General features: G+C 39.4%; 1 protein-coding gene across 1 annotated transcript; it reads left to right on the top strand.

Moving 5' to 3' along the window:
* Nucleotides 1-195: 195 nt before the first annotated feature.
* dagla (diacylglycerol lipase, alpha) lies at nt 196-26223 on the top strand. Its single transcript, XM_055154605.1, is given in 21 exon segments — nt 196-903; nt 13145-13246; nt 13330-13541; nt 13668-13769; nt 13863-14001; nt 14112-14199; nt 14515-14649; nt 14729-14806; nt 15482-15606; nt 16252-16402; nt 17272-17355; nt 17692-17718; nt 17720-17770; nt 17942-18022; nt 18160-18302; nt 18627-18695; nt 18767-18839; nt 19014-19222; nt 19746-19872; nt 22023-22189; nt 22838-26223. Coding segments are annotated over 20 exon segments (3243 nt in total). The 5' UTR covers nt 196-903; nt 13145-13151; the 3' UTR covers nt 23925-26223.
* The last annotated feature ends 40 nt before the right edge of the window (nt 26224-26263 follow it).

The following is a 26263-nucleotide window of genomic DNA, read 5'->3' as shown; positions in this document are numbered from 1 at the left end:
TAATATATATAATATAGACTATTATAATTTTTTATGAATAAAATATTAGCCACAATACTAAACCACAAATACATTTAGATTCTATTTATCAATAATATTGTAGAGCATTCTGTACAGGCTATGAAGCACTGTGCCAGCCGGAGCTCCCTGGATCACTTGGCCTGTTCCTTGATTTTTACAAACCACCAGTGGCGCTCTTTCTCCACGGGAACCGCAGAGTGTGTGGCTTTTATAAAAAACGAATCAGGTGAACGTCGTAAGCGGTCTATGGCGTAAACCCGGCGAAGCAAGGGATATTTTGCGCAGCCGAATACGGAAGGGAATAGCAAATACGCGCGTACGTATGTTTCGGTGGGGAAAATGTCTGAGGGGATGGGCCACTTTCTCGGGAATTTCTGTTGCCGTTTAGCTGCTATCCGTGCCTATGGTCTCTAATGTGAATGGCTCACTGAATTTGAGAAGCAGAAAGACGATAGTGTTTATTTAACTAGAAGGACTATTATCTGTGGATATTTAGGATCACGCCGTGTTCCTGGCGTTTGAGACGGGGGGAAATGATCCATAGGCAGTGAGTGAGGTGCCACAGCCGACGACGTGTTGCAATTGTACGGAAAACCAAACTGCCAATCCCCCCACGGACAAGAAACGACCTAAAATTGACGATGATTTGGAGAGGTGTGTCGTGCCTGCCTGACTGTCGGCACATAACCGAGGGAACGGCCGTGGTTTGATGTCTGCGGGGCCATTTATCCGCCTGTTGTAATGACGACGGCGCGGATATTATAATTCTACCCGCGAAGCTTTTGAGCATTCATCCCGCAGCCCTCGGCCAGTGTCCCGGGGATATGGGACAGCGAGCGGAACCGATGCAGTGGGTTTCGGCAAGGCATTGTCAAAACACAGGTAAGGCATTTCCATTCTGCTGTCAGCTGCTAACCACTGCCACTTGCCAGGACAGGTAGCGGTGACCCGGCTTTTACCTCGTGTATAAGCATTGCCACCTCTTTGATAGGCTAGTCAGGCAGGAGAGTTCAATACGCTACCATCCTACAGACTACAGCCGCTGTTCTGGACCATTGCCTTTTTCTCTATCCCCTGGGCTCTGGGCTTTAGTCTGTTTGATATATCCCAGTTATTTGCCTTTTGAGGAATAGAAATTGTAGCAAAAGCCTTGTTGTAACTGAAAATGTTTTGGGCATTGCAGTTCATTGATTGATTCAGAGTTTGCAGGCTACTTCTCGTATGGGACATGATCAGGAATTTGTAATGACAGCAGTCTCATCATCACATCAGATATTCTACATATTCTACTCAAAATCTGAACCTATAACAAATCCTTTCTTTATTTGGCATTTGAGTCTAAGCATCATTAAACACTGTCTGTACTTTTATAGGCCTAAATGAGGAACCTTACGATCAGGTGTTTCCCTAAACTGTAAGCAAAAAGGGAGGTGACATGCTTGATGGGCTTTTACTTTTTTCTTTTTTTAGCCAAAGTTTCAGTGACACTACAGCTGAAACAGAAAATGATTTTGAGTAATCTTCTCTTGCAATACTTTCTACTGTAACACATAACATAAGCCTTGTCAGTGCTCCACATTTTCACAGTGAATAATTTATTCCAGCAACATCAGTGTGTGAAATTACATAAACTATTAGCAATACAATTTACAACAATTAGGCTAGTCTAACAATAAGCATTGATGAATTATTCTAATTTGCACATTTTTGTGGAGTCTGACCTATCGGAAACTCTTGCCCAGCTAATGTTTCTTTTTTTAAGCAAATTAAAATGGTCTATTTGGCAGCTATGCAAATCACTAGTTTAACCTCTCCACAAGATTGGCATATTTAGCACATGAGTACATAACTGCAGGTAGAGAGATGGATGTATAAGGTTGTCATTAAAGAGGGTTTTAAAATATCTTAATCTAAAATATGACAAAATTGAGGTATATTGATAGAGATTATTTACAAGAATGGAAATGCAAGAATAATTTAAAAAATAAGAATCCCAAAAAATATATTTTTCCTGTCTCACACTGTGTTCTAATCTGTTTATACTCCAAGTAACAGTTAATTGTTTATGAAATAGTCAAAGATTTTTTTTTTCTCTAGTCGATTGATTAACTGTTCCGATTTATAATTCCAGCCCTGACTTCATTCACACAGTGACTTGTCAAAGCTCTTGCTCAGGCAGCATCAACATTGTCAACAGTAGTGTTTACATTTCAGATGGTGTTATCCCTATAGGGTAGCACTGGAGTGGAAAGCACTGCCTCCTGGGACTCCTGGCACTGTTGCTTATTTGTCTGGAAATATGTCTGAATACAATTCGACATCCTTTCACACTAGTGTTGAAAATGTTAGTATTGTAAATGAAAACATTTGTTACTAAAACAATTGGTGCTTGAAAAATTGATTTGAACTGGGCTTTCTTTCTTATCAAGAAAGGGATATTCTCAAGCGCACCTCAAACACATATCGTAGCAAAGTAAACAGAGCTGTAGATGTAAAGTGGTAAATATTTGCAGAGCTCTCAATAAAAGGATCATGTAAGGTATGCCAGGGTGACAAATTTTAAAGAATCATATATTACTACAGAAAATATCACATAAATGATAGCACTGAAGACCACTTCATGGCACTGACCCCTAATGCAGGGGAATGCAACCCTTATCCAAATGACCACTAATGTAATAATGGGTAGTTACAATATATATTATGCCAATTATTTGAGTTTCTTGTGTAAAGAAAGGGTACACACAATAAATACTGAATCTAAAAATATACTTCATTCATTATTTATTGAACAGTAAATTCATACATTTTCTTTTGAACACTGAGTGGTATATCACTTTTGGTATATTATTGTTTTAGGGTTTTTTTCTGCAGAAATGTAGATGTTTTAAATTAATTTTAAAGTTAGTTAAAGGTGCACTGTGTGACTTTTTTTTTTTTTTTTTTTTTTTTAGGTTCCTGTCACCTGCTTATTTCTATGAATATGTCATTGCACTACCAGAAATGTTCCACAGTATGACATGGTGGTTTTATAACTCCAAAATACCTAGAAAAACACTCTTTCTGACTGTGAATGGGGTTGCCCCTCCATAGATCTGATCTGTAACTTGGTCTTGTTTGATCTCCACGAAGATAAATAGGTTTAATACCATACTGTGACACATTCCAGATAAAGCAATAACATCACCACTGGGAAAAGAATTTGACAGATCTTCCACCAAAAAAGTTACACAATGCATCTTTAATAGTTAGTACATGTGTAGACTTTTTTGTGGTGTGTGATTTAGTTTTATTCTTGAAATGTATATAACCACCAGGAGTGTTACTGCAATGAACACATGCTGCACCAGTGTGTGGGCAAAAGTCCAGCAGTTATTTTCAGGAGCGGGGCTGATAAATTGACAAATCTGTACATGGTTTGTGGCAGTAGCCCTCAGACAGGTTGGCAGGAGCCCATATGTTACTACCCCAACACAAGGAGCACCCATGTACACATGCACATACAATCAGATGGAGTGAAGGAGAGGAGCAGAGTGGGACGAGGTGAAAGGATTGAGTGGGTGGCAGTGGGAGAAAAAGATGGAGAAAGAGGCAGAGGGAGAGTAGGAGTGAGTGGCACATGGCTTTCAGTCTAAAAAAAGACGGCAACACGAAACCAAAGCAGAATCTGGATTGGCTTGATAAGGAAGAGGAGGGGAAATAGAGGTAAAAGAGGAGCCTAGAGGAGAAAATGTAGGTTTCCTCTGCACCAAAAAAACACAAAAACAAAAAAAACAGATGCACATGCTCCTTTCATATGTGCTCTGAAACATGAATATTGAATGAGCGAGTGGGCAGAAGAACACAGTGTGAAGATAAAGAGGAAGAGTGTTTCTGTCTTTAGGATGCACAGTATCCGGTGTAGTGACTGAAACTGAAGGGACAAGAGGAGAGCCCAAGGAAGTGGCACATGCCAAAGATCTGAACTGAGAGCTCTGGCTGTCTTGAACAGTGAAGGGGCGAGGGAGGGGCACAGGAGCCTTTGTTGAAGCAACGGGAGCAGTGGAACAAATGTCACAGGGAGCATGTCTTAACAATACTTCACTATACTAATTTACACAGCCGTGTCTACAACATCTGTTATTTATGAGTCAGAATGAAGCCAGCATTCACAATGGAGATTCACCCCCTCATTTAGTGACAACATTGTTCATGCTCAATTGGGGATCTGACTGGAAAGGTGTCACTCTATCTTGATTTCTATATGAACAACTTTAGTTCTCAAACTGTAATTTTTAAACAAGCTCTAGGGTACTTTTAGCTGTCTGCTCTGTCTTTGAATTTCAGGTTCAGTGGAATGTTCCTTTTCCCTGTCCATTGTGTAACACACTGACATCACTTTCAGCATACACACACACTCACATATCTGTAAGTGAATAAGTGGCAAATCTGTTTTTGACATCCACCCTTCAAGAACATTTGAGCAGTCTTGTGGCTAACCTCAAATCTATTATCATCTGTATCGAGTGTAGGATTTCCTAAATGCATCATGTTTATAATTTTTGCTTTAAAACCGGTTGGGATAATGTACAATGAGCTGTGTCATAGCTGGAAGTGTTGGCGGGTCCAGGCTCTCGTGCATCAGGTCTTGATTCCGTTACTTGCTCACCTATCTGGGGATTGCATGGGCCCAAAGCCATTATGAGATGAAGTGAGTGTGAGCGTGTGCACTGTGCCCTGCCCTGTTTCAGTAAGTCCCTGTTAAAGACAAAGCCATAATGACAGACAGGAGTCATTGTTGTTACATCATTGTTGTGGCCTCACATGGTCCTGGGCCTGATACAAAGTCCTCCACAGTGTGGAGCACAAAAGCATGGCTCAGTCACTATCTGTGGACCAGAGTCTGCTGTCATGCAGCTCAGTCTGTAACGCAGCGTCATACAGAGTCAGCCCAATGAGCCATTCTTACTGTTATCGACAAGGTGAAGAGTTAATGAGGCTGTCCAAGATGTTGTAAGTACCATTATTATGATTACAGAACATTCTTTCTCTGCTAATGACATTACGATTTTGCACTGTTTACTACTTCCTAAATTTGTCGTCAATTTTATTGTGGACAAATGAAGTAAAATCGACGTTTATTAACTTATACCAGGTTATGGTCACGCATCATTAGCTTAGTCAAAGTTGTATTTTGTAATCTTGTATTGTACTTTATTTGAAGCTTGAATGCTCCCTGATCCCTATTAGCTATTTTTCAACTATAAAAACATGTAAATGAAAATCTTCTGATTGCTATGAATCACTGAAGCAATCGATTTTATACTGGCTCTCAAAAGCTGTCTGTATTTATTTATGTGTTTGGCTCTTTACCTCTTTGAGAGCATCATTTTCTCTTGCATCATGCAGGCTCTCTTCAGACCCCTGCAGAATGTTGCTTCTAAAGAGGAATCTGAAAAAACAATGTGATTATGTTGGAACAGAGGCCTGCAGAGGCTCTGATAGGTGACCTCCCTGGAGTGATGGATGGGAAAGCCCTTGAGGAGGACAGTGCCATTAGCAGGAGGATGTGGGGCTGGTGATGGCTGTAGCCATCTCTGTTGAAAAGACTAAAACAAGATCCATTGCATCCGTGCTAATTGGCTATACACAAGAGTTGAATCTTCCTGTGTCAATTGATTAGTGCGATGAATCCATATCATAACCTCTCCACTGTTTATACTGTTCCTCTAATGATATTGCCTGTTTCCAATGAAACAATGAAGAACATGTAAACAAATGGCTTATGGCTATGTTCTGTGTTGAGCCTGACAACGCTCTTTTAGCTCTTGAGTTGTTGGGCCCGATCTGGCCCCCAGTCTTAGTACTTGTGCTAGCGTTAAGGATGGGGCGTGTCCAGGTTGGGCTGTACTTCGCTGCTGGAGGCTGAAGTGGGATGGTACGAGTACATATATGGTGATGGCATCTGAACCAATCTGTGACTGCTGTGGCATTTAAAAGCACAGCCAGTGTGGGTAATGTCTGCAATCTTTGCCTCATTACCAGGCAGCAAAAAGGGGTGTGGGGAAAAGTTATATATGGGTACAATAAAACAGCTCCGGAGCCCCACGATGCAACTACGCACCAGTAAAGGCACCAGGAATATAGAATTTTGGAAGAGTGTGAAAGAACTGGTTGCATTTGTGTTCCGAACACGCGCACACACATCAACCTTTTATAGTTTTCTCTGCGGTCGTTTTCCTCCCATTACACAGCAGACCAGTGTCTATCTCATGAGCTCCCCATTAGGGCTGGGTATCATTAAGAAGTTGCCGATATGATACATACCTCGATACACAGGCCACGAAATGATACATATCTTGATACAGTGCACTTTTGATTCGATATGATATATTTCAAATCGATTCGATACGGTTCAATAAAAAAATAAAGGCTAAATCATCGCTGTGACACTAAAAGTCTTTGTTAAACCACTTGTGCAAAGTTCATATGAAACACAAACATTTTAATCATAAAAACAGTAAAAATATCGAATGTGTTGAATAAATGAGCTTCCTTTCACTCCACAAGCAACAAAACTGTAGCTCTGTAACAAAATAATTTAGTAAAACACACCTAAAAATACTCTTGGTGATATATCGATACAGCAGCCCACGATATCGATACTGTATCATCACATTAAACGATACGATATATCGATATTCCGATATTTTTGCACACCCCTACTCCCCATCCCAGGGGAAACTCGCAGACCGCTGCGCTCCCCCTGGTCGCACCCGCTCCCACCTGTCCTGGCAGTCAACTCCCACGCCTCTCACCTGAGGTGGACACTCATACCTCACCGCTCACGTTCTCATCTCTCGATGTCTCACGTAGGGTTGTCCCGATCCGATCAGGTGATCGGAAATCCGGGCCGATCACGTGACTGTCGACTCGATCTGGACTCAGCCTTTAAGGATAAATAATATAAGTATATATATACACTATACACAGCACAAAACAGTTTTTTTTTAGTTTTTTTTTAACTGAGGTGCGGGATTTGCTCAGGGACGTCCAGTTAGCGCGGTTATCTGCCCCAGCGCCTGCTGAACTAGAGGTGCACTTACGCTGGGACTATTGAGCCATGCCGTGCTCGGGCGCTGTTACCTGAGGTTCTGTGGCCCGTGTTCACACCTGCGATGTCTCTGATGGCGATCGTCGCACAGCGCTGTTTGTTTACATGTTGCGCAGCGGAGTTGCCACTTTTGGCGGAGAGGGTCTGTCCAGCTGGATGAAGCATCTATTGAGCGGTGGGACCGATGTTGCGGTGCACACTCCGTGGTGGGTTTGTGGATGTAGTGGCGGTGCGGGGGAGAGAGGCTGTGGAGCTTTTGTCATCTCGTTTTTATTTGGTAAGACTTTGTATTATTTGGATTTCATAGACGAGCCTAAGTGTTTCAAATGTAATACACATGCTTCCATATAATATGAAATACACAAACTCTAGATTGTGCAGAGTCTAGTCTCAGGTCTGATCTGATTCTGGTCTGTTTCCTGTTTTGTCCAGTTCATTAAGTTTACTAAGTTACACATTCCTAGACCAGAATGTGGTAAAAGTAAAGATTTTCAACAATGATGGTGCATGATCAGAAAAGTTAATAAAATTTAAGTTTTGGACATTTGATTTTTCAAGTTCAAGTTCAATCAAAATACTACACATGAAATCAATACAATCTGATCTCCGCACACATCCTGGATCTTATTCTTTACTATTAGTTCATTTCATAATTTTTATAGAAGTATCAAATTGAGACTCGGTATCGGCAGATACTCAGAATCAAATGACTCGGACTAAGGGGCAAAAAAATGTGATCAGGACATCCCTAGTCTCACGGCTTAAGGAATATATTTATTGTCATTTAAATGTTTCTGATGTTACCGCTTTGCGCAAAGACATGGATTGAACCATGCAACCTGCATTTGCCCCGCACAAGTGAGGATGTGCAGGTCTGTACTGAGCAGTGCTCATGTGCGTTATTCGTCTCTTGAGCCGCTGTACAAAGCTCCACTGATCACTGCTGCCAAGAGAACAGCATACATGCGCCTGCTCTGCTGTCACAACCCCAAGCTCAATGAATGTGCGTGCTGATCTCTGTCAGAGTCCGGTTGCGAGGATGTGAGGAAATCTAACATCACAGCAGTAGGACCGCTGACAGGGTAAGAAAACACACTTTAGGACATCGCTGTAATCGGCCTCATGTGAATGAGCACCTTTTGTACAGATCCAGATCAAACTAAACTATAGAGCAGTGCTGAGCTGAAAAACGAATCAGGCGAGGGGCTGTGCTCTACTGCGAGAGGGTATCCGGACAGCACACGAACATCCCGCACAGCGCATGAACATGTTATAAATGTTAAGCATTTATCATCCTAATGTATTTCCAAATAAAGAAAGAAAGAAGTCTTGAGCGTGTTACACATTGTTTTTCAGTGGACTAGTTTGATATTTATTTTTACGATTCTGACAATTCACTGAACGCACCACACTACGCCCTCAGTATGCTTCACTTCTCCTGATATTCAGGCAGGGCACTCCTCTTGTTTAGAGCCCCACGCCCCACACTTGTGCTAGTGCTAAGATCTGGGGCAAGATCAGGCTCCTTATGTCCTGTTATATTGCCATTACACCTCTTACCAATGGTATTAATGAAGATTCATTTTATTTTACCTTTTTGCTTTAGCTGCCACAGCTAAAGGTCGTTATCCTAGCTTGCACTAAGTTTAAGCAATTGATCTTGACAAATTGATGTTTAAATAATCATCGACTATTTAGTACTTAAACTGTACACCGACTCCAAAACATGCAGTACGGTAAAAGAAGAGGATTTAAGACTCCATCAACACAAAAAATGTTAGTAACCTCTACTGAGAACTCCTGAAGTGGCATCACTTTAGCTTCATTTGGGACAAATTTAGAAAAGCTCTCATATCCACAGGCCATTTGTGATCTAAAGATATATTTTTCAGTTTGATTAATTGAAGAAAAGAATTAACAGATCAATTGATTAGCAAAATAATCATTTATTTGTGTAGCTATATAATAAACACGCACGTAACACACCACTCCAAATAGCCTTCTTCATCTTACCTAAAACAAATGTAAGATGGATAATGGCTTTTAATCTGCTTGAGTAACCCTCTGAATCAGTTCCATCGCAAGAAGACATTAAGAGTCAACAAATGTAATAAGATACTTTGCAGAATGTTTTCAGTTTAAATTATTAATCTATTTTCCATCATTAGCGTCTTAATATTTTGTTCCACTTGTGCTATCTCTTGTGGGAGCAGAGCCTTGTCGTAGCAACAGCCCCTGGAGCACGGTGCTGATAAGAGTCCCCAGCGGTGAAGTCTGCACTGTTTTCTAATGTAGAGAGATATGCTTGATTTGACTGGCCTGATTGCTGCAGCCCAAATGAGCTTTTATGGGGTAGTGGTTTGTGTCTCCTCCCTCCTTTTCACTGCCCTCTTTGCTTCAACCCAGAAAGCGTTTTACAAGTCACTGTGAGTCACATGTAGCCATTCACATGTCCCTGTTTCTCTTTGCTTTGTTGAATTTCCACAAAAATGAGGAAAAACGACTGAAGAAAACCCCATTGTCAGTTGAGCACCCTATATATTGGGCAATATCGCCTTTTTTATTGAATGGCTTTCGGCAACAACACGTTTCATTCAAGTGGAAGGGTTTTTTTGGATTATGGAGTTGACCAATATCAAGTAAAATAAATAATATTTCATGTCGCTATTAAAAGTTAAAATTACTTTTTAAAGTAATGAATCAGAATTTCAATTTAACATTTCATTAATATTTGAATATTGAGAATATAGTTTATAATTTAAAAATGCAGCAAAAAGAGAAACAAAAAAGGTTATGTTTTTTCTATATTTTTGCTCTTCTAGTGAGTAATTTTACAATCTTTTTTCTGATCTATGTTATGTTGTTTCCTCATCGAAAACATACGTGTTTTGTTTCATTCACACATGTATAACACACAAACCCTGCATATTTAGGCTGAGTTCACTGAAAGAACACTGTGTTCCACGCTAACCCTAACCCTAACCCTAATGTGGTTTTAAACTCCATATCCCCTCACCAGAATCATGCAGATGAGTTGACCTGGAATGGCAAATCTCTACTGAACAAAAGCGAAAAGGAGCAGTTACTTGAAAACTACCAATACACAACATCACAAGGTAGAACAGAACATTTTGAGCTTTGGAGATGTAGACAGACTAATAATGCAGGGTTAGTAAGACAGATGTGTCAGTGAAACAAACCACAACTCCAGATATGTTTTTGAGGAGGTAACAACATTCCAACATGACTAACCACTCACAAGAGTCATTTTGTGTAATACAGGACCTTTTAAACCTCAAATATTATGTTTAAACACAAGTTTAACAAATTCCTTTTGGCTTGACAGTATTGTTGTCAGAATATTGTTACTGTGATCAAATAATATAGTGTTGTTGTTTTTTTTATTTCTTTTTTTTCCAATATTGCCCACCCCTAATTTCAATCATTTTGCATAATTACTTTAGAACAAATCTAAAAAAAAACTGTCCTGTATCTGAAGATTTCCCAGACACGGTCAAAGCAAAACAACTGTATTTAACTCTGGCTTTTTGTCTTATTTGTTTAATTTTTCCCATCTTTTGAGTCATGTTCATGGAAAAACATTCATTTTTATGGAGTGTCAAACAAACCACAGTTGGAGGGCTGTAAGAAAACTAGTTCATCATCCAAATAAACACTACCACAACTCATTTTTATGGCTTTGTCTGTGCTGCTTGGCTGAAGGTGTGAAAGCGACTCAAACCACCTGCTACTGTTGCTTTGCTTGAAGGAAAACTGTCACTGCATTGAAAATGAACTGACCCCAGCTGATATTACAGTGCAGTATTCAAGGTGTGATATAGATGGGGGTGTTTATATTATTATAATGTGTTAAGTCTTAAGTAAGGTTGGCAAGTTTTTATTTTTGGAGGGGTTGGTTCCAGAAAAGCCCAAACCTCTGTAGCCATATAGCTTGTGTATATAGATTGTAAATGTGGCACTCCCTGCTGAAATTAGTTTTTTGTTTTTTTTTCAGTATGGATACATTTTAAAAGCTATAAAAAGAGTAAGTATTAAATGATGAAGAGCAGTGTGTTATAAACTTTGTCTGACTCTGAGCCATGCGCTATGCAGTTTTAATGCGCATTAAACAACAAAGTTGTTTAATGCACTTATACCACAAACTGAAGAGTCTCACCTGTGAATGTGAAAAGCCTGCTCACTTTAAATGTCTCAAATATTTGTTATTTCTGAGGAGTTTTGAACTCCTCATTGAGTTTGATAAAACTGCAAAATGCACAGACAGTATATTAATATGTGCACATTTGCTATGGATCAGTTTGTGATGTCTGTGATGAGAGATCCTTCTGACTGTTGCACTGGCCACTGAAATGTTTCACCACTGAGTTACATTCTCAACATCTCCAGGCTGTTGGCTCTACATTATGTAAACTTAAGTTAGAGGCACAGTGTAAACATGCGTGCAGTTTAACACTTAGAAGTGCTGCGTGGTTTCTTTAAACATCTCATTTATGTTGTGGTAATGATGCTTGTAATGACTTCATTGAATATTCACAGTTGTAGCTATTGTTATACTCTCAGGTTCATAGATTTCTCTCATTGTAGAAGCTCAACACTTTAAACACAATTTGTAAGAATGTCACAATAGGTGCCTGAACAGTGCTATTTCTTTATAGAAACCTTCATGCATACATTCTTTTTGACTGAAATAAAGACAAGACAAACCATAGCACTTTTTTTTTTTTACAATATCCAGTAGAGATGGAGAATAATGTTCTGTGTACAAAGCTTAACTTTACTCACTTTGTTGCTTGATTTAGATTTTATGAAATCAAAGTATCTTTTGTTTGTGGACACAAGGCGACCCACAGATTGCCATCATTTACACTTAAAAGAAACACACACTGAACATGAGGAGGGTCTGAACACACCACAGCTGTTACAGCCACAATTAACTAATGTTCCCATTTCAAATGCGGATCGCTAAGAGGACACTAGAGGTGGAAGATATATTGAATAATAGTTAATATATCAGTAGTTTGTGGAGAAAAAGTAAAAAAAAAAAAAAAAGTTGAAAGAACATACTTGTACTTTGAGGATTAGGTTTATTGTTAATTAACTTGCGATACTTGAATCTAAAGCAAGCACATGCACATTTTAGCACATTTCTGATGGTTTGTCATAATATCTTGTCTGAATAAAGTGGGTATTGCACTTTTTGCTAAAAATCGCCTGCCCCAAGTGGACAGTGACATCTCAGTGACAGAGTTTGTAATGTATATTATATGCACATTAATTATGGCACTTTCTTTTTTGTTAACAGCTAAATGTGCTATGGTAACAAGCAAGTGTTGGGAAAAAGAAGTGTGACCACAGCAAACAATGCCAAAAGAAAATAATATATTAATTTGCACTTCTGTTGTGCTTTGTTGTACTTGGCTGTACTTGACCAGTCTGAGTGAGAGCACTGAAAGTAGACCTACTTAAAACTTAAATACAAAAGTGTAAGAGGCAAGTGCATATATAGTACAGTTATCAGGTAATAAAACTAATCATACCCATTCTGTTACTTTTTGCCACCAGACAAAAATGTTACCATTTACTATTTCGAGTTAGAAATTCCCAGCATTATGGAGCAGCAGTAGCCCACAGAGGCTGCCTCAGCCCGAATAGGGCTCCCTGTGGCTGTGCCCCACTGCCTCTGAGTCCTGCTGCTCTGACTCTGTTCAGTTCATTTCAGTTCAACTCTAAACTTACACTCAATGAACAGATTGACACAAACCAGCCTTTTTATAATCACTCATGGCTAATGTGGGGCTATTTTTAAAACTAGGGACATTTCTGTATGTCCCTCTCGCCACATTGCTTTTCAGTGTGTTACCTGTTAGACTCATTATTGTGGTTGCTGCTTCACTGTGGAGTTTATACTCAGTCTAATTTTTTGCCACAGAGATTGTGCCAGTTTAGCCTGAATGTATTTCCATGTATTGTTAAAATAATGTGTGTTGTCCTCTCCCTTCGGTTCCACAGGGCAGTGATGCCTGGGATGGTGATGTTCCGGCGGCGCTGGTCAGTCGGCAGTGATGACCTGGTGCTGCCCGCCCTCTTCCTCTTTCTTCTACACTGCATCTGGTGAGTCACGCCTCTGTCATGTTATTGATTTTACATATTTATTTTAATCCCCTCAAGTGCATTCCTTCTTGTTTTATGTGTAGGCTGGTGGTTCTGTCGGTGGTTCTGTTCGGCCTCCCGTATGGCTCAGACCAGTCCTGCTCCGTGACACTGGTGGACCATGGCCGGGGATACTTGGGCATCCTGGTCAGCTGTCTCATCTGTGAGAGCGCCATCATGTGGCTGAGCATGAGAGGCAGCATACTGTATACACAACCCAGGGAAGCTGTGCAGTATGTCCTTTATATACGCCTTGGTAAGGCTCAAAGGATATTTTGTGGAGAAAAAAGTTTGAGTAGATTCTCTCTCAGTATAATGTATTTACAATGTATGATAACATCTTTATTCACTTTAATCATTTTCTTTCCTTTCCTTCATTTAGCCATTCTGTTGGTGGAGCTGGTTTACGCTGTGGTTGGAATTGCCTGGCTTGTTCAGTATTACCAGCCATGCTCCGATGTCACAGCCAAAAATCTCGCCTTAGGTGAGAAACTAGCAAATAAATTGAACTACTTTTTGTTGAAATCTTGGTGATTAGTTTGTTGCTTATACTTCTGTTCTTTTGATTTCTCTACAGGTATAGTTGCATGTAATTGGCTGGTGATCCTCAGTGTCTGCATCACTCTTATGTGCACCTTTGATCCCACGGGTCGGACATTTGTCAAGCTCAAAGCAACTCGGCGACGACAGCGCAACCTCACAACATATACACTCAGGTACCTTTTACTTTAAATGGGAAAATTGTCTCTAGTCAAGAAACATGATTTATCCCCTGTGGTGCTTCTAAAATTGTGTTGTATCGGCCATTAATCTTCTACTTTTTTAGACACCGACTTGAAGAAGGCCAAGCCAGCAGCTGGAGTCGGAGATTAAAGTTTTTCATGTGCTGTACAAGAGCCCAAGACACACAATCGGTGAGTATTTAAAATATAATTCTGCTTCTCAGGTGCAGATAAGAATATGAATCAGAGAAGTCTGACAAAACAGTGAAATTAATCAAGATCTATGTATTTTTCCCTGTCTGAATGTAACACACTGTTCTGAATATTAAACGGCTTGTGTTTAAACTGAGTCAGTTTTCTGTCCAATTTGATGAGGACCTGATGTTCAGATGAAAAAGTCACAAAAGAATTTTAACTTTTCACCATTATTGTATTATTGTATCACCAATATTATCATGCTTCAAGTGCTGGTACAAATGTGGTGATATGTGACTTTGTTCCCATCAGGATGCCTACTCAGAAGTGGCCAGCCTTTTTGCAGAGTTTTTCAGAGATCTAGACATTGTGCCTAGTGATATTATTGCTGGCCTGGTTCTACTCCGCCAGAGACAAAGATCGAAGAGATCTGCAATCTTGGACCAGGTATACTACTATTGCTAATTTTACAGTTTTTAGTTAATTTAAAAAGCTTACTATATTATGTAATTGTTGTCTTCTGCAGGCCAACAATGACATTATAGCCTTTCTGTCCGGGATGCCCGTGACTCGTAATACTCGATACCTTGACCTTAAAAATTCTGTAAGTTTGTGTTGCATCTTAATATTAATATTTTTATATTTATCATTATCTGATTTCTGGAGTTATCAAAAATGGTCACGTAAACAGATTCCTCAGTTGTGAGTAATCTGATTTCTTTCTGAATGTTCATACCTGTGCAGGTTTAACAACAATAATTTCAGCAAAAGCAAAAGGTTAAAGGTGCACAGTGTAACTTTTATGGTGAAGAGACTGTCATCTTTGTCTCCATGGAGATGTAATTGCTTTGCCTTGAATATTATACAGTATGGGAATACACATGGATATCACAGTGGAGATCTACGGAGAAGCAAGCCTTGAGCTACAAAACAAATTTAATGCATGCAGGGCAGATAAGTTCAGTGGCATACTGTGGAACATTTCATGCAAAAAAAAAACATCTCCATGGAGAAAACATGTACCCAGCCCTCCACCTTCGAACTTACATTTTGCACCTTTTAAAGATTGAATGAGTTGACTAATTGTACCTTGTGTCTCAAATACAACAGTTACTCCATTACAAATCCATTGATTTAACTGACCCACATTATGTAAACACACACACAAAATCAGATCTAATTATTGGGTTATCTAATGATTCTAGTTATCTGATTTTATAATGCAGTTGTACCCTGTGAGTTTCTTGATGTAGCTGATGTTTGTATTGCCTTATCGTAGGGTGAAATGAACATGTACAAAGAGGTGTGCTATTACATGCTGTTTGCACTCGCTGCGTATGGTTGGCCCATGTACCTGATGAGGAAGCCAGCCTGTGGGTTGTGCCGCCTCGCCAGCTCCTGCCCGTAAGCAACACCATACACCCCACACACTTTGTTTAGCGTTCCCTCTACATCTATCTATGTAGCATCTCCAATAAAGATCAGATTTCACATGCGCTTCCACTTGCCAAGTAGTTATCCCTAGAGATGTTATCAATCACCAGCTCCTGTAGCTCTCTGTTTACTAATAGGCGTGTGAGTCCTTGTAGTCTTTGTAGCGTGTACATTTCCATGTTGCTATAAAAATATTTGTGATCTTTTCAAACATACCAACTGAAATTAATGAGACATATACAACATATACAAATGTCATTACACTTTTATAATATCTTTAATTAATTAATAATAATACATTTACACACAGTCAATTAAAAATGTATTAGGGTTATTTTATGGGCAATTTTTGAATAATCTTTGACTTCTATGTGTGAGACGAGATTCATTGTATAAAAAAGAGTGGTGCATAAACAACCCAACAGTATAATGAATAATAAAGGTTTTAATTTATAAATCCATTTCCATGATGTGAAAACAGCAACAAGACTCATGCACAGTTTTCCACATGAGCATCTAGCTAACATAATAATTTTGTACATAATCATCATATCGCACTAGATTTAATGAGTGTAATTTTAGTTTATCTGTCCTAATTTCCCCTTCGTTTGGCAGCTGCACCTCGGTTTCTGGCTCTCGCTTGTCTCAGTCCGTGACAGTGGAAGAGGACAATTGTTGTGGCTGTAACGTCCTGGCCATTCGCAGACACTTCCTGGACAGGGATCTTAAGCAGGTCCACATTGTCTACACTTCCTGCCATGATGCCGTGAGTATTGTGACAGCCGTTTAATGAGCACTCAGAGGTGTTAGGGCTATAGTTACTCAGGAAAATTGGCAATTAGTTGGTGTGAAAGTTGAGTCATTGTTAACAAGTTATTTAAACTAGGGGAAAAAAGGAAGACCAAAAACAATTTCAACTTTCAAACAAGTTTAATGAAAAAAAAAAAAAAAATTTATTCATAACATACACATGCAAACCTATACTTATGAGAATGCATAACATTTCTAGAGAAGGGTCCACTACCTGTTTGTCTCTATGGAAGTGTTATTGCTTTGTCTAGAATCAAATCTGTCATGAGGAAGATGGGCAGATTACAGCACTACACTACATTCCATTTCAGATCTGTGGAGAGTCGCCCCTATTCACAGAAGGAATTATTGTATTTTTGAGCAATAGAAACACCTGTAATGGATTAATGCTAAATTTAAAAGTTCAGTATTATACTATGGAACATTTCAGGCAAGCAATAACATCTCAATGGAAACAAGTTAGTTGCAGACCCTCTACCAGAAAAGTTATTCAGTGCACCTTTTACTATAGTATAGAATATTACATAATAGTGACAGCAGCAAAAAAGTGCTATTGTCAATATCACTAGATTTTAGTATAGTTCTTCTGTTAGGTATTGTTATAAAACTGTTGTGATAGCTGACTGTGCCTTGAGTTGTGCAGTAAGAAACACTGAAATTTCAGGAAGTAAATATTCTTTACATGAAGTAATTTTGCATTTGCAAGTTTAACTAATAGAAACAAGATTTTCCTGAAGATAGTGCCATCAGGGGTTTGAGTCAGATGTTAGTACTGTGGTATGTAATCCAACTCCACCTTCTGTATCCAATGTTCAATGTTTACAGGTTTACGAAACTCCATTTTTTGTGGCAGTGGATCATGGAAAAAAGAAAGTAGTCATCAGCATCAGAGGAACCCTTTCACCCAAGGTACATTTCTTTTATAAGTAGGATTGTTACTACATGTATGAGTTCCCCTTCATCTAAATGAAATAAAAACTCTGTACTCTAAACATCACATTAAAATTGTGACTAAACTAGGAGTTAAACCTGGAAGTAAACATGGACTAGAGTAGAGCTAAATCAGGTCTAAAACAGGACCTAACCATGTCTACATCAGAATTAAACTGGGATCAAACCAAGACTAGTATCATGCAGTGAAACCTTGTACCAATAATGCAATCTATCAGAATAATTGCTTCACTGTTTCTTATTTGAAAAACATAAAAACATGAACTTTGGACATTTTCACTTCTTGCCGCTCAGGATGCTTTGACTGATTTGACTGGAGACTTCAGAGCGGCTGCCTGTGGAGGAACAACATGGGACTTGGCTCGGCCACAAGGTTAGACAATGTAGCAATTATTGTGTGGATATTATAAGTAAAATTAAGCAGAACTCCAAGAATCATGACAGTCTTAATGGTGAAATCAAGCAGTGGATATTTTAGCACAAGATGAATGGTTTTCACTTCCCGTTGAGATTCATTTCTCATTTTCCTCTTCACTTTTCACAGGGAATGGTTTACTCAGCTGAGTACATTAAAAAGAAACTGGAACAGGAAATGATCCTGTCACAAGCTTTTGGAAGGGACCTGGTATGTGACTCAACAGACTGTTTTTAGATTGGCAGGCTGATTAATGTGTTTGTATTTAAATGTTAATTATTCTTATATTATGCACCATTTTGCATTTTCTCCCTTTTTTACTATGGTATTGGTGTTTGCTGTTACAGAGCAAAGGCACCATGCACTACGGGCTGGTTATTGTTGGACACTCTCTTGGAGCAGGGACCGCAGCCATCCTCTCCTTCCTGCTCAGACCCCAGTATCCCACTCTCCACTGCTACTCCTATTCCCCACCCGGTGGCCTTCTCAGGTCAGTCTAAAACCACTTTGCTCCTGGTAGTACTAATGCATTACTAATATGCCAACTATTAACTACTGTAACTCATGTATCATGGAAGGAGGAAATACATGATGTGTGAATTGAAACTAAAGCTGAAAACTTAACCACTCCCTTGGTGGAAGCAGCAGATAAGATTGACAGAAACTAAAAAGATGATATTGTTTAACTTTTGGAAATGTTATAATCTACAATAATAAACTGTACTCAAAAAGTAAATCAACTAAGTTTTCAACAAAGAAGATGAAGCCTAAATAAGTTTCCTGTGATATTAATGATTTGATTTTATTTTTGCAGTGAGGATGCCATGGAGTACTCTAAACAGTTTGTCACTTCTGTGGTGTTGGGAAAAGATTTGGTACCAAGGTATCACTGAAACCCTATTTTATTTCTTTGATTATTCTTGCTTGGTGATACTAAATGTGCCTTTTCTGTAGGCTCGGACTCTCTCAGCTGGAGGGTTTTAGGCGCCATCTTCTGGAAGTACTACAGAAAAGTAACAAGCCAAAGGTGACCACAATTATGTAACAGCATTTTATTACAGTTAATTAAAAGAGATGGTGAAAGAGTGGTTTTGAGTGGTCCCTTGTACCTTGTCTAATCATTCTAATAATTTATACTTCTATCAGTGACTATATTTGCACAGTTTTTATGACAGTTGAAATTATGTTGTTGCATTTTCAGTGGAGGATTATTGCTGGCGGCACCAAATGCATCCCTAAATCAGAGCTTCCCCTGGAGGACGAAGATCCCCAGACCCAGCCTGCAGCGCCCCCTAGCAGTCGCCTGTGGCTCCACCCCAGTGACCTCAGCATTGCCCTTTCGGCCTCCACCCCCCTTTACCCTCCCGGCAGGGTCATCCATGTTGTGCACAACCATCCCCCAGAGACATTGTGAGCTAATCTAAATATTTATTTATTCCAGATTCCACAAATGTAATCAATCATCCATTGGCGGTTCAGTTTGAACATAGGATTTAGCTGTGTTTGAGCTGCTGGAAAACCAATAACTCAAAGCAATCGTACCACTGGTCGCAGCTGTGACAATACACAGTATACAAGATAAGCACACTGGATGAATGTACATTCAGGGTACCAGTAGTCATGGATTCATTCTTTTGGAATAGGCCACATAAGCATTTCTCACTTGCAGCTTGTATAATTTAAGATTTCAGTTCTGACCAATACATTTTAGCAAGAAAAATAAACACCAAAAATAGAATTTTAGATTTCTTCCTCTGTTATCTTTTTTTTCCCATTGGTTATATTTAATTTATTTACATTGTTTTGTAAAATACTTTAGTTAAATTAATTTAGTTAAATTAATTTAAATTGCATACTCTGAGCATTTGTCATGTTTCTTCTGTTTTTATAATGTAAACATTGCTAATAGAGTCATTGACGTTTCCTTCTGTAGCTGTGGCCAAGAGGAGCCTACGTACTCTGCTTTGTGGGGGGATAACAAGGCATTTGATGAGGTCATCATATCGCCTGCCATGCTTAACGAACATATGCCCCACATGGTGATGGAGGGACTCAATAAGGTTAGTGTCTGTGTGCATGTGTCTTGGTATTTCTCTCTCAATGTGTGCACCTTGTGGCCTCTGTCTTTTTTCAAATTCGTTTCAGTATTTCTACTGTTTTTACTAAGTGTCATTTGTGTGTAACCGTTCATAATGATGATACATGTGAATTATCAGTGGTATAAATATAAGGTCCTGTTGTGTTTTTGGACAAAGCTGGGTGCAATCTCTTTATCAAGGGTTTGGAGTTTTTTATTATTTTGAATGCACGGGGTCCAGCAATAACACCAAACTTAACCACACCTTTTCTCCTATCACTCTGGTTTAAAGGCATGGAAATCTGATTTTTGGGTGATTCTTGTTTTTTGTTTCTATGGTTTATAATTGTGTTCACATAACAAATCTTGTAATGTATATGTTTGCATGTCATGGAGCTACTCTGGGGAAAGCACTTTCATGTGACTTGGGAGTACAGAACTGCCACAATCTGTCTTCAAATTAACTTGATTTGTTAAGTATAATAAAAGCTTATGTAGTGTTTACATGTTAGGCTGTTGTGTGATTGATCTGGTGTTTCTGCAGGTACTGGAACCATTTAATCCCCTGTCTGAGCAGGATAGCCTGGAGGCAGAGGAAGCAGAGACGGCCTACAGTACAGCTGTGCTTGTACTGTCTGAAACTGAGATAAACTCTTTTTCCAGTGATGCGGCTTCTCCTACCAATACAAATACATGCTGTAATTCCTCTCTCAAAGACATTGTCCTAAACTCAGTCCCTCTGAATGTTGAAACCACATCCAATTCTGACCAGTGCCTGATTTCTTTACCACAGTTGTCAAACAACAGTTGTACAAATCCTGCCCAAGACTTCTTGTTTTCTGAGGAGAATGCCACGTGCCCTCAGCCCCAGAATAACCCTATCCAACACAGTGGTGCGTCTGCACTTCCTCTGTCTGAAACTGTATCTGTTGAAGCAATCAATGAACCCTGTAATGAAATCGCCCCATCTCCAAGGCCTTTTTAAACCAGATTAGGCTGGTAATGGACCTAATGCCTCTCTAGAAAACTGTGCACATTACTTTCTTGGCAAGAAACTAAAGTGAGATGATTAAGAGTCAAAAAGAGAAAACCACTGAAGTGTTTCCTCACCTGTGACTGTTAATATATAAATATGTTAAACGCGAATGAACATTATTTGTGGTGTATTTAATGACATTATTGGTGTGGAAGGGTGAAAAAAATCCATTGTGAGATTGTGAGAATCTTAACAATTACATTTATCTCCTGGCTTAGTTTCCATTCTTTTACAGCTTTGGGTTTTCTGAGATGTGGACGTACCAACCCCACACTTTGTGCTCACACATTTTCTTTGTATTCACAATGTTTCCATAGTAACCCAGTTCTTCCAAAGTTCCACTGAACGTCTCTTTCCTTCAGCCTGCACTGTTATAGGACTTTGGTGTGACCACAGTCTACATATTCTCTGTTTTTTCTATCTTTCCTTAGTAATAATACCTAATAAGTCATCAAATTTGAGACAATAAAAAAAATGCTATTTATAAATACTGTTCTATTACAATAACTTGAGTTTAAATGTACCAGTAATTTGCCTTAAAAAAAGCAGACTCGAAAATTGAAACTGGTATCCCGGTATTATGCATGTTATACATTCTAGTATTGTATTTTAATTGTGTCATGTTGTGTGTATGTAATGTACTGATTGTACCACTGACTGTTGTTGTGCTTATGCCAAATATTTCGGGGCTGCCACTTGCAGCAGTGCTTCATTACTGATTTGTTTGTCATTGTATGACCTTTACCCTCATCCCACACCATACATTTGTATTTAACATACTAAACCTTTCTGTTTACATTTTTACATTTCATGCCATTGTTTATTTGTCAAGCAGTATTGTTTTATGTATAGTTTTTTATGTCATATGTCTGCATAAAGTTCATTTACTAATTAAATCAAACCTGTTTATATGTTGTGTTATTATCGTCAAAGTTGGTGTAAGCTCTCATTGTTTTTTTCTGTTGTCTGAGACAGGAAGCAAATAATTTTTTTGTATGAGAAAATAATTTGTGTAATGTACTCTATTGCTCAGTCTATTACTGTTCATTTTACAAATTCACATTTTGTATTGCCATACACTTTGTCTTTAAAAACAGGTGCTGGAAAACTACAACAAAGGGAAAACCGCACTGCTGTCAGCTGCTAAAATCATGGTGAGCCCCACAGAGGTTGATCTGAACCCAGAGACCATCTTCATGGATGCCACTACCACCTCAGAGCAGCCCACCCCGGCTCCCCACCACCGCAGGAACAGCAGTGTCCGGTTAGTACAACTCACACTGAGTGTTAGCATTCCTCTTATTCATGCTTAATCATTCTTCAAATTACTGATCTGTCACAGCAGTAGGATTCAGCCATTAACTTTGCACTTCTGCTTACTGCAATTGCCACTAATTACAACTTTATTGTTTTTTTTCAAAATCATTGTTATGTCTGTTCCTTATGGTTACAAAAAAAGACAAAAACCCTTGTTACGGTAAGCAAAGCATGTCATTACTAATTTTGCATAATGTACTCCTCTCTCATGCACGCATGCACGCTGTCTGGCTACAGAATGGTTACTACATATGGTACTATTGAGTTCCCTCTTCGTCCTCTCTGGTTTAGCCCCTATCCAAAGTCAGTGTAAACTCCACAACGTCATGGTTGAAGTAGAATAGACCCTCCTCTGTTTAAGCAGTGCTCTGAGCACTTTATCACACCCCTGGGGTTGTAGTCTGTGCTTTCTACTGTGTTCACTTGTGGTGGTTTTTAGTTTTTAGGTGACTATTGTTTTACATACTAACACTATTGATTATTTTCTCCTCTTTAAACCTTTGTAAGTTTCCTTAACCTATTGTTTTAACTGTGTCTTGAGACCCATTTACCCATTTCCTGGTCATTATTGCCCCTTTTTTTCCCTTTTGTCTAGTTCTGTTGCCCAGTCAGAAATATCGCTGGATGGTTTCTCTGAATGCCCTCCTCCTCCGGTGCCTGTGGTGTTGCGTGGAGCTCGAGAGCGGCTCACGGTGGAGTTGAGGGATCGTAAGGCTCCTCTGGCCGTCATGGAGAGTCTGTCTGACGCAGAGTCCCTGTACAGTTTGGACTCTCGACGCTCCTCAGCTGCATTCAGGGGGTCTCCCATGTTGGGCAGCCTGCCATTTCCTTTGGATGCCCCCATCCCAGAGGAGAACCCCTCTCTGAGTTCTCGGACTGAACTACTCGCTGCTGACTCTCTTTGCCAGGCCACGCCAGAGCATCTTGGTGAGGTCGGGCCCTTCTTTACACCCAACCGTGAATCTTCATTGACTCCTGATTACCCTATGCGACTATCCCCAGCCACTCCACGCTACAGTGGGCACCACTCTCCCACTTTGTTAAACCAGAGTGTCCGGCCTCCACCTTTCAAGGCAGAGCCAAACACCAATGTGATGCTTCCTGATGGAGAGTATCAACAAATACCTGGTGTGTACAGTCCTGGGAGCACCCCTCCTCCAATGAGTCCTCACGTTCATTCGAGACCTGTGGATGGAGAAAAGAGAGGCTGGGACTTGGACGGTATGGCTAAGACCAATGGAGCAGCTTCTACACAGTCGACTCAGCTGTCCAATGGAAACACAAGTCAGGCTGTGCTGGAGTTTGCCCAGTATTTGGACTCTCTTTTCAGGCTGGACGGCAGCAGCTCGCCTCCTCTAGACCTCTCTGATGGCGAGTCAGAGTCGGGCAGAGGCTCGTATGGCCAGGTCGAATGCTTGGGAGATGGACAGTCATTGGATGACAAACAGCTTTTGGCCAGAGCCACACTGGAGCCAAACCTGGTCCCCAAACCCCCTCGCACTTTTGCTGGATCTGCTGACCCTTCATCAGGCATCTCTCTATCTCCCTCTTTCCCTCTATCATCGTCAGAGGAGCTCAATGACCTGTCTCCAGCAGAGGGCGCCCCAACAGCCATACACCCTCTTCGAATATCCTCGCCCTGCCATTGTCCAGAGGATAACACACTATCATCTATGGTGTAGTGGGAGGCCTAATACTTGTGTGATGCAGTCATTGAAACTTTGATAACATATCACATGTGCATGCTTTGGAATGCAGTCACCCATCTGAGATGACAGAACTTGACATTAACAACTCACAAACTACATTGTTCAGGAATATTCAGTGGACATGTTGATAGCATTTTCTCACTATTGCAATGTTTGGAAAATGATACCTCTCTCTGCATGCCAGGGGGCTGTGCTGCTTTTGGGTGAATATAGATAACTGTAGCTTCTCAAGACCATTCCAAAAGATGTGATGTCGCCCACAAAGGGACAACGTCAAATATACTATGTTTTTAATTCAGTAATGGGAGAGAATAGTTATTTATCTACACAGGGAAATATACTTATTAGAGCAGTGATTCTTAACCAACCATGGTAGGGCCATGAGCACCATCTTAACACACAAAAATATATCATATATAATATAGTTAATACTAGTATGTGAATTAACCCCTGGTTACTTTGTGTTGAACAAAATTGGGTCTCAAGGTTATAAAGGTTAAGAACCCCTGCTTTAGAGTTTATCATGGGCACATCGACTTCCTCTACTCTGATCAGCTACAGGATTTCTCCAGATTTATTTTGTTGTCAATATCAGAAATGTGATGAAGGACAAGTTTGTCTACAAACCGAAGACATTGCAAAAGGATCCTCAGGTCTTGACTTTGACAAACAAAAGTAAGTGTGTTTTATTGGTGAGAATTCATGTGTCTTAAAATTTAGTGATTGTGACCAGTTATTACTGACACCAATGGATGTTTATTTGAGTATTTTGGTTACTCTTGGTAGTGCATGAAAGTTTATTCTTTTTTATTTCAAGAGAAATTGTCTCTAAGACACTTAGATTGACATTGAATACTCTTGCACATTTCATCTTGCTAACCCCTTTTATTTTGCCAAAAAATAATACATGTATTGCCAAATGTATTTATAAAATGTAATTTTGTATATGTATATAAATATTGCTTTATTTAAGTGCTGTTGCACATATTATGGAAGTTACTTTATATTTCTTTCCCCATGATCATTCTGTATGTTCCTACACTGCTCCAACCAGATAATTTCACACCACAGCCCCTCACCTGGGGTCTTTGCTGCTTGGCCAAACAAACAAACACAAAATGACTGGCCAAACTTTTGAAACTAGGTAGCTATCCACAATGTGCCAGGGGCTGTGTCTGCATGAGTTATGCATTTCAGTAGCATGGCTGATCATGTCCTTAGGCCACAATGATCATGCAGTGAAATTATATAAGCTTTTGGAAGGCATTGAAAATCATCATCAGAGATGGTTTCTCTTGTTTATAAGGTGCTCTGGATGTCAAAGCATTTGCTTCCCTTTAATCTGATTCATGTCCAACATTCAGGAAGGACTACAGAAGAAAACTTTACAGGCATGCCACTTTTAAGCATGTCACATTCAATCCAGCTCATCACTCTGGACATCTGACTTTGCATTATTTATTACTGTTTATATTGTTATCACTTTTATTGCTATATTTGATGGTATTATTATCCTTATTACTGTTGCAACAGATTGTTTTTAAGTCAGTGGTTTATATCTCACTTGATGGACACCACTGTATCAGCTTTTTTTTTTTTCTTTTGATCAAATATTTATTTAACATTTTAAATGGCATGGTGACAATATCCTCATTCTCTTTTTTAAACAAAATATCATAGTGATGAGAAATGCAGATTCTCATTGATCTATGGTGCAGTGCTGCCGCCAAACCAATGCCATGAGTGATCAACACAGGTTATTTGTTTGGAATGAGATTTGTTGTGGTTACTCACAGCTGACTGTTCCAGTTTACAGCCTGAAATTACTCCAATCATGCTGCCACTTCCTATAATCTCTCTACATTTACTAAGGTTAGGCCACAAGTTTCATATCTTAAGGAGGCTTACTTGCATATAGGAGTATATGAAGTACTGCTGAAAGAAAGCACTAAAATATTTTCACCATGTGTACAGCACCATTCTCTGTGTGTAATTATTTATGCAGATATTTCCAACAAATAAATATAGAAAACAACTATGTAAACATAAGAGAACAGTAATGACCTATAGATAAATCATCTCAAGTTATTTATTCAAACTATCGGCAGATATTTAATTGATCTATATTTGGGGGGAAATAATTCAACTGTGTCTTGTCCACGTTTACCTGGTTTGCCTCCCCTTCCCCTCCTACTCCACAAAAAGAATGTATTTTATCCCTGCCCCCCATTGCCCTGCCTGTAATAAAATAAAAAGAAAATGTACAAGCGTTCATGTGTGTAATGTTATTCTGGAACATACCAATAGAGGGA

Source organism: Boleophthalmus pectinirostris, unplaced genomic scaffold (genome assembly GCF_026225935.1).
Source record: "Boleophthalmus pectinirostris isolate CB_2022bp ecotype Guang Dong unplaced genomic scaffold, ASM2622593v1 HiC_scaffold_19, whole genome shotgun sequence".
Classification (NCBI taxonomy): Eukaryota; Metazoa; Chordata; class Actinopteri; order Gobiiformes; family Gobiidae; genus Boleophthalmus; species Boleophthalmus pectinirostris.
The sequence above is the reverse complement of the archived record's forward strand: the minus strand, read 5'-3'. Positions and strand labels throughout refer to the sequence as shown.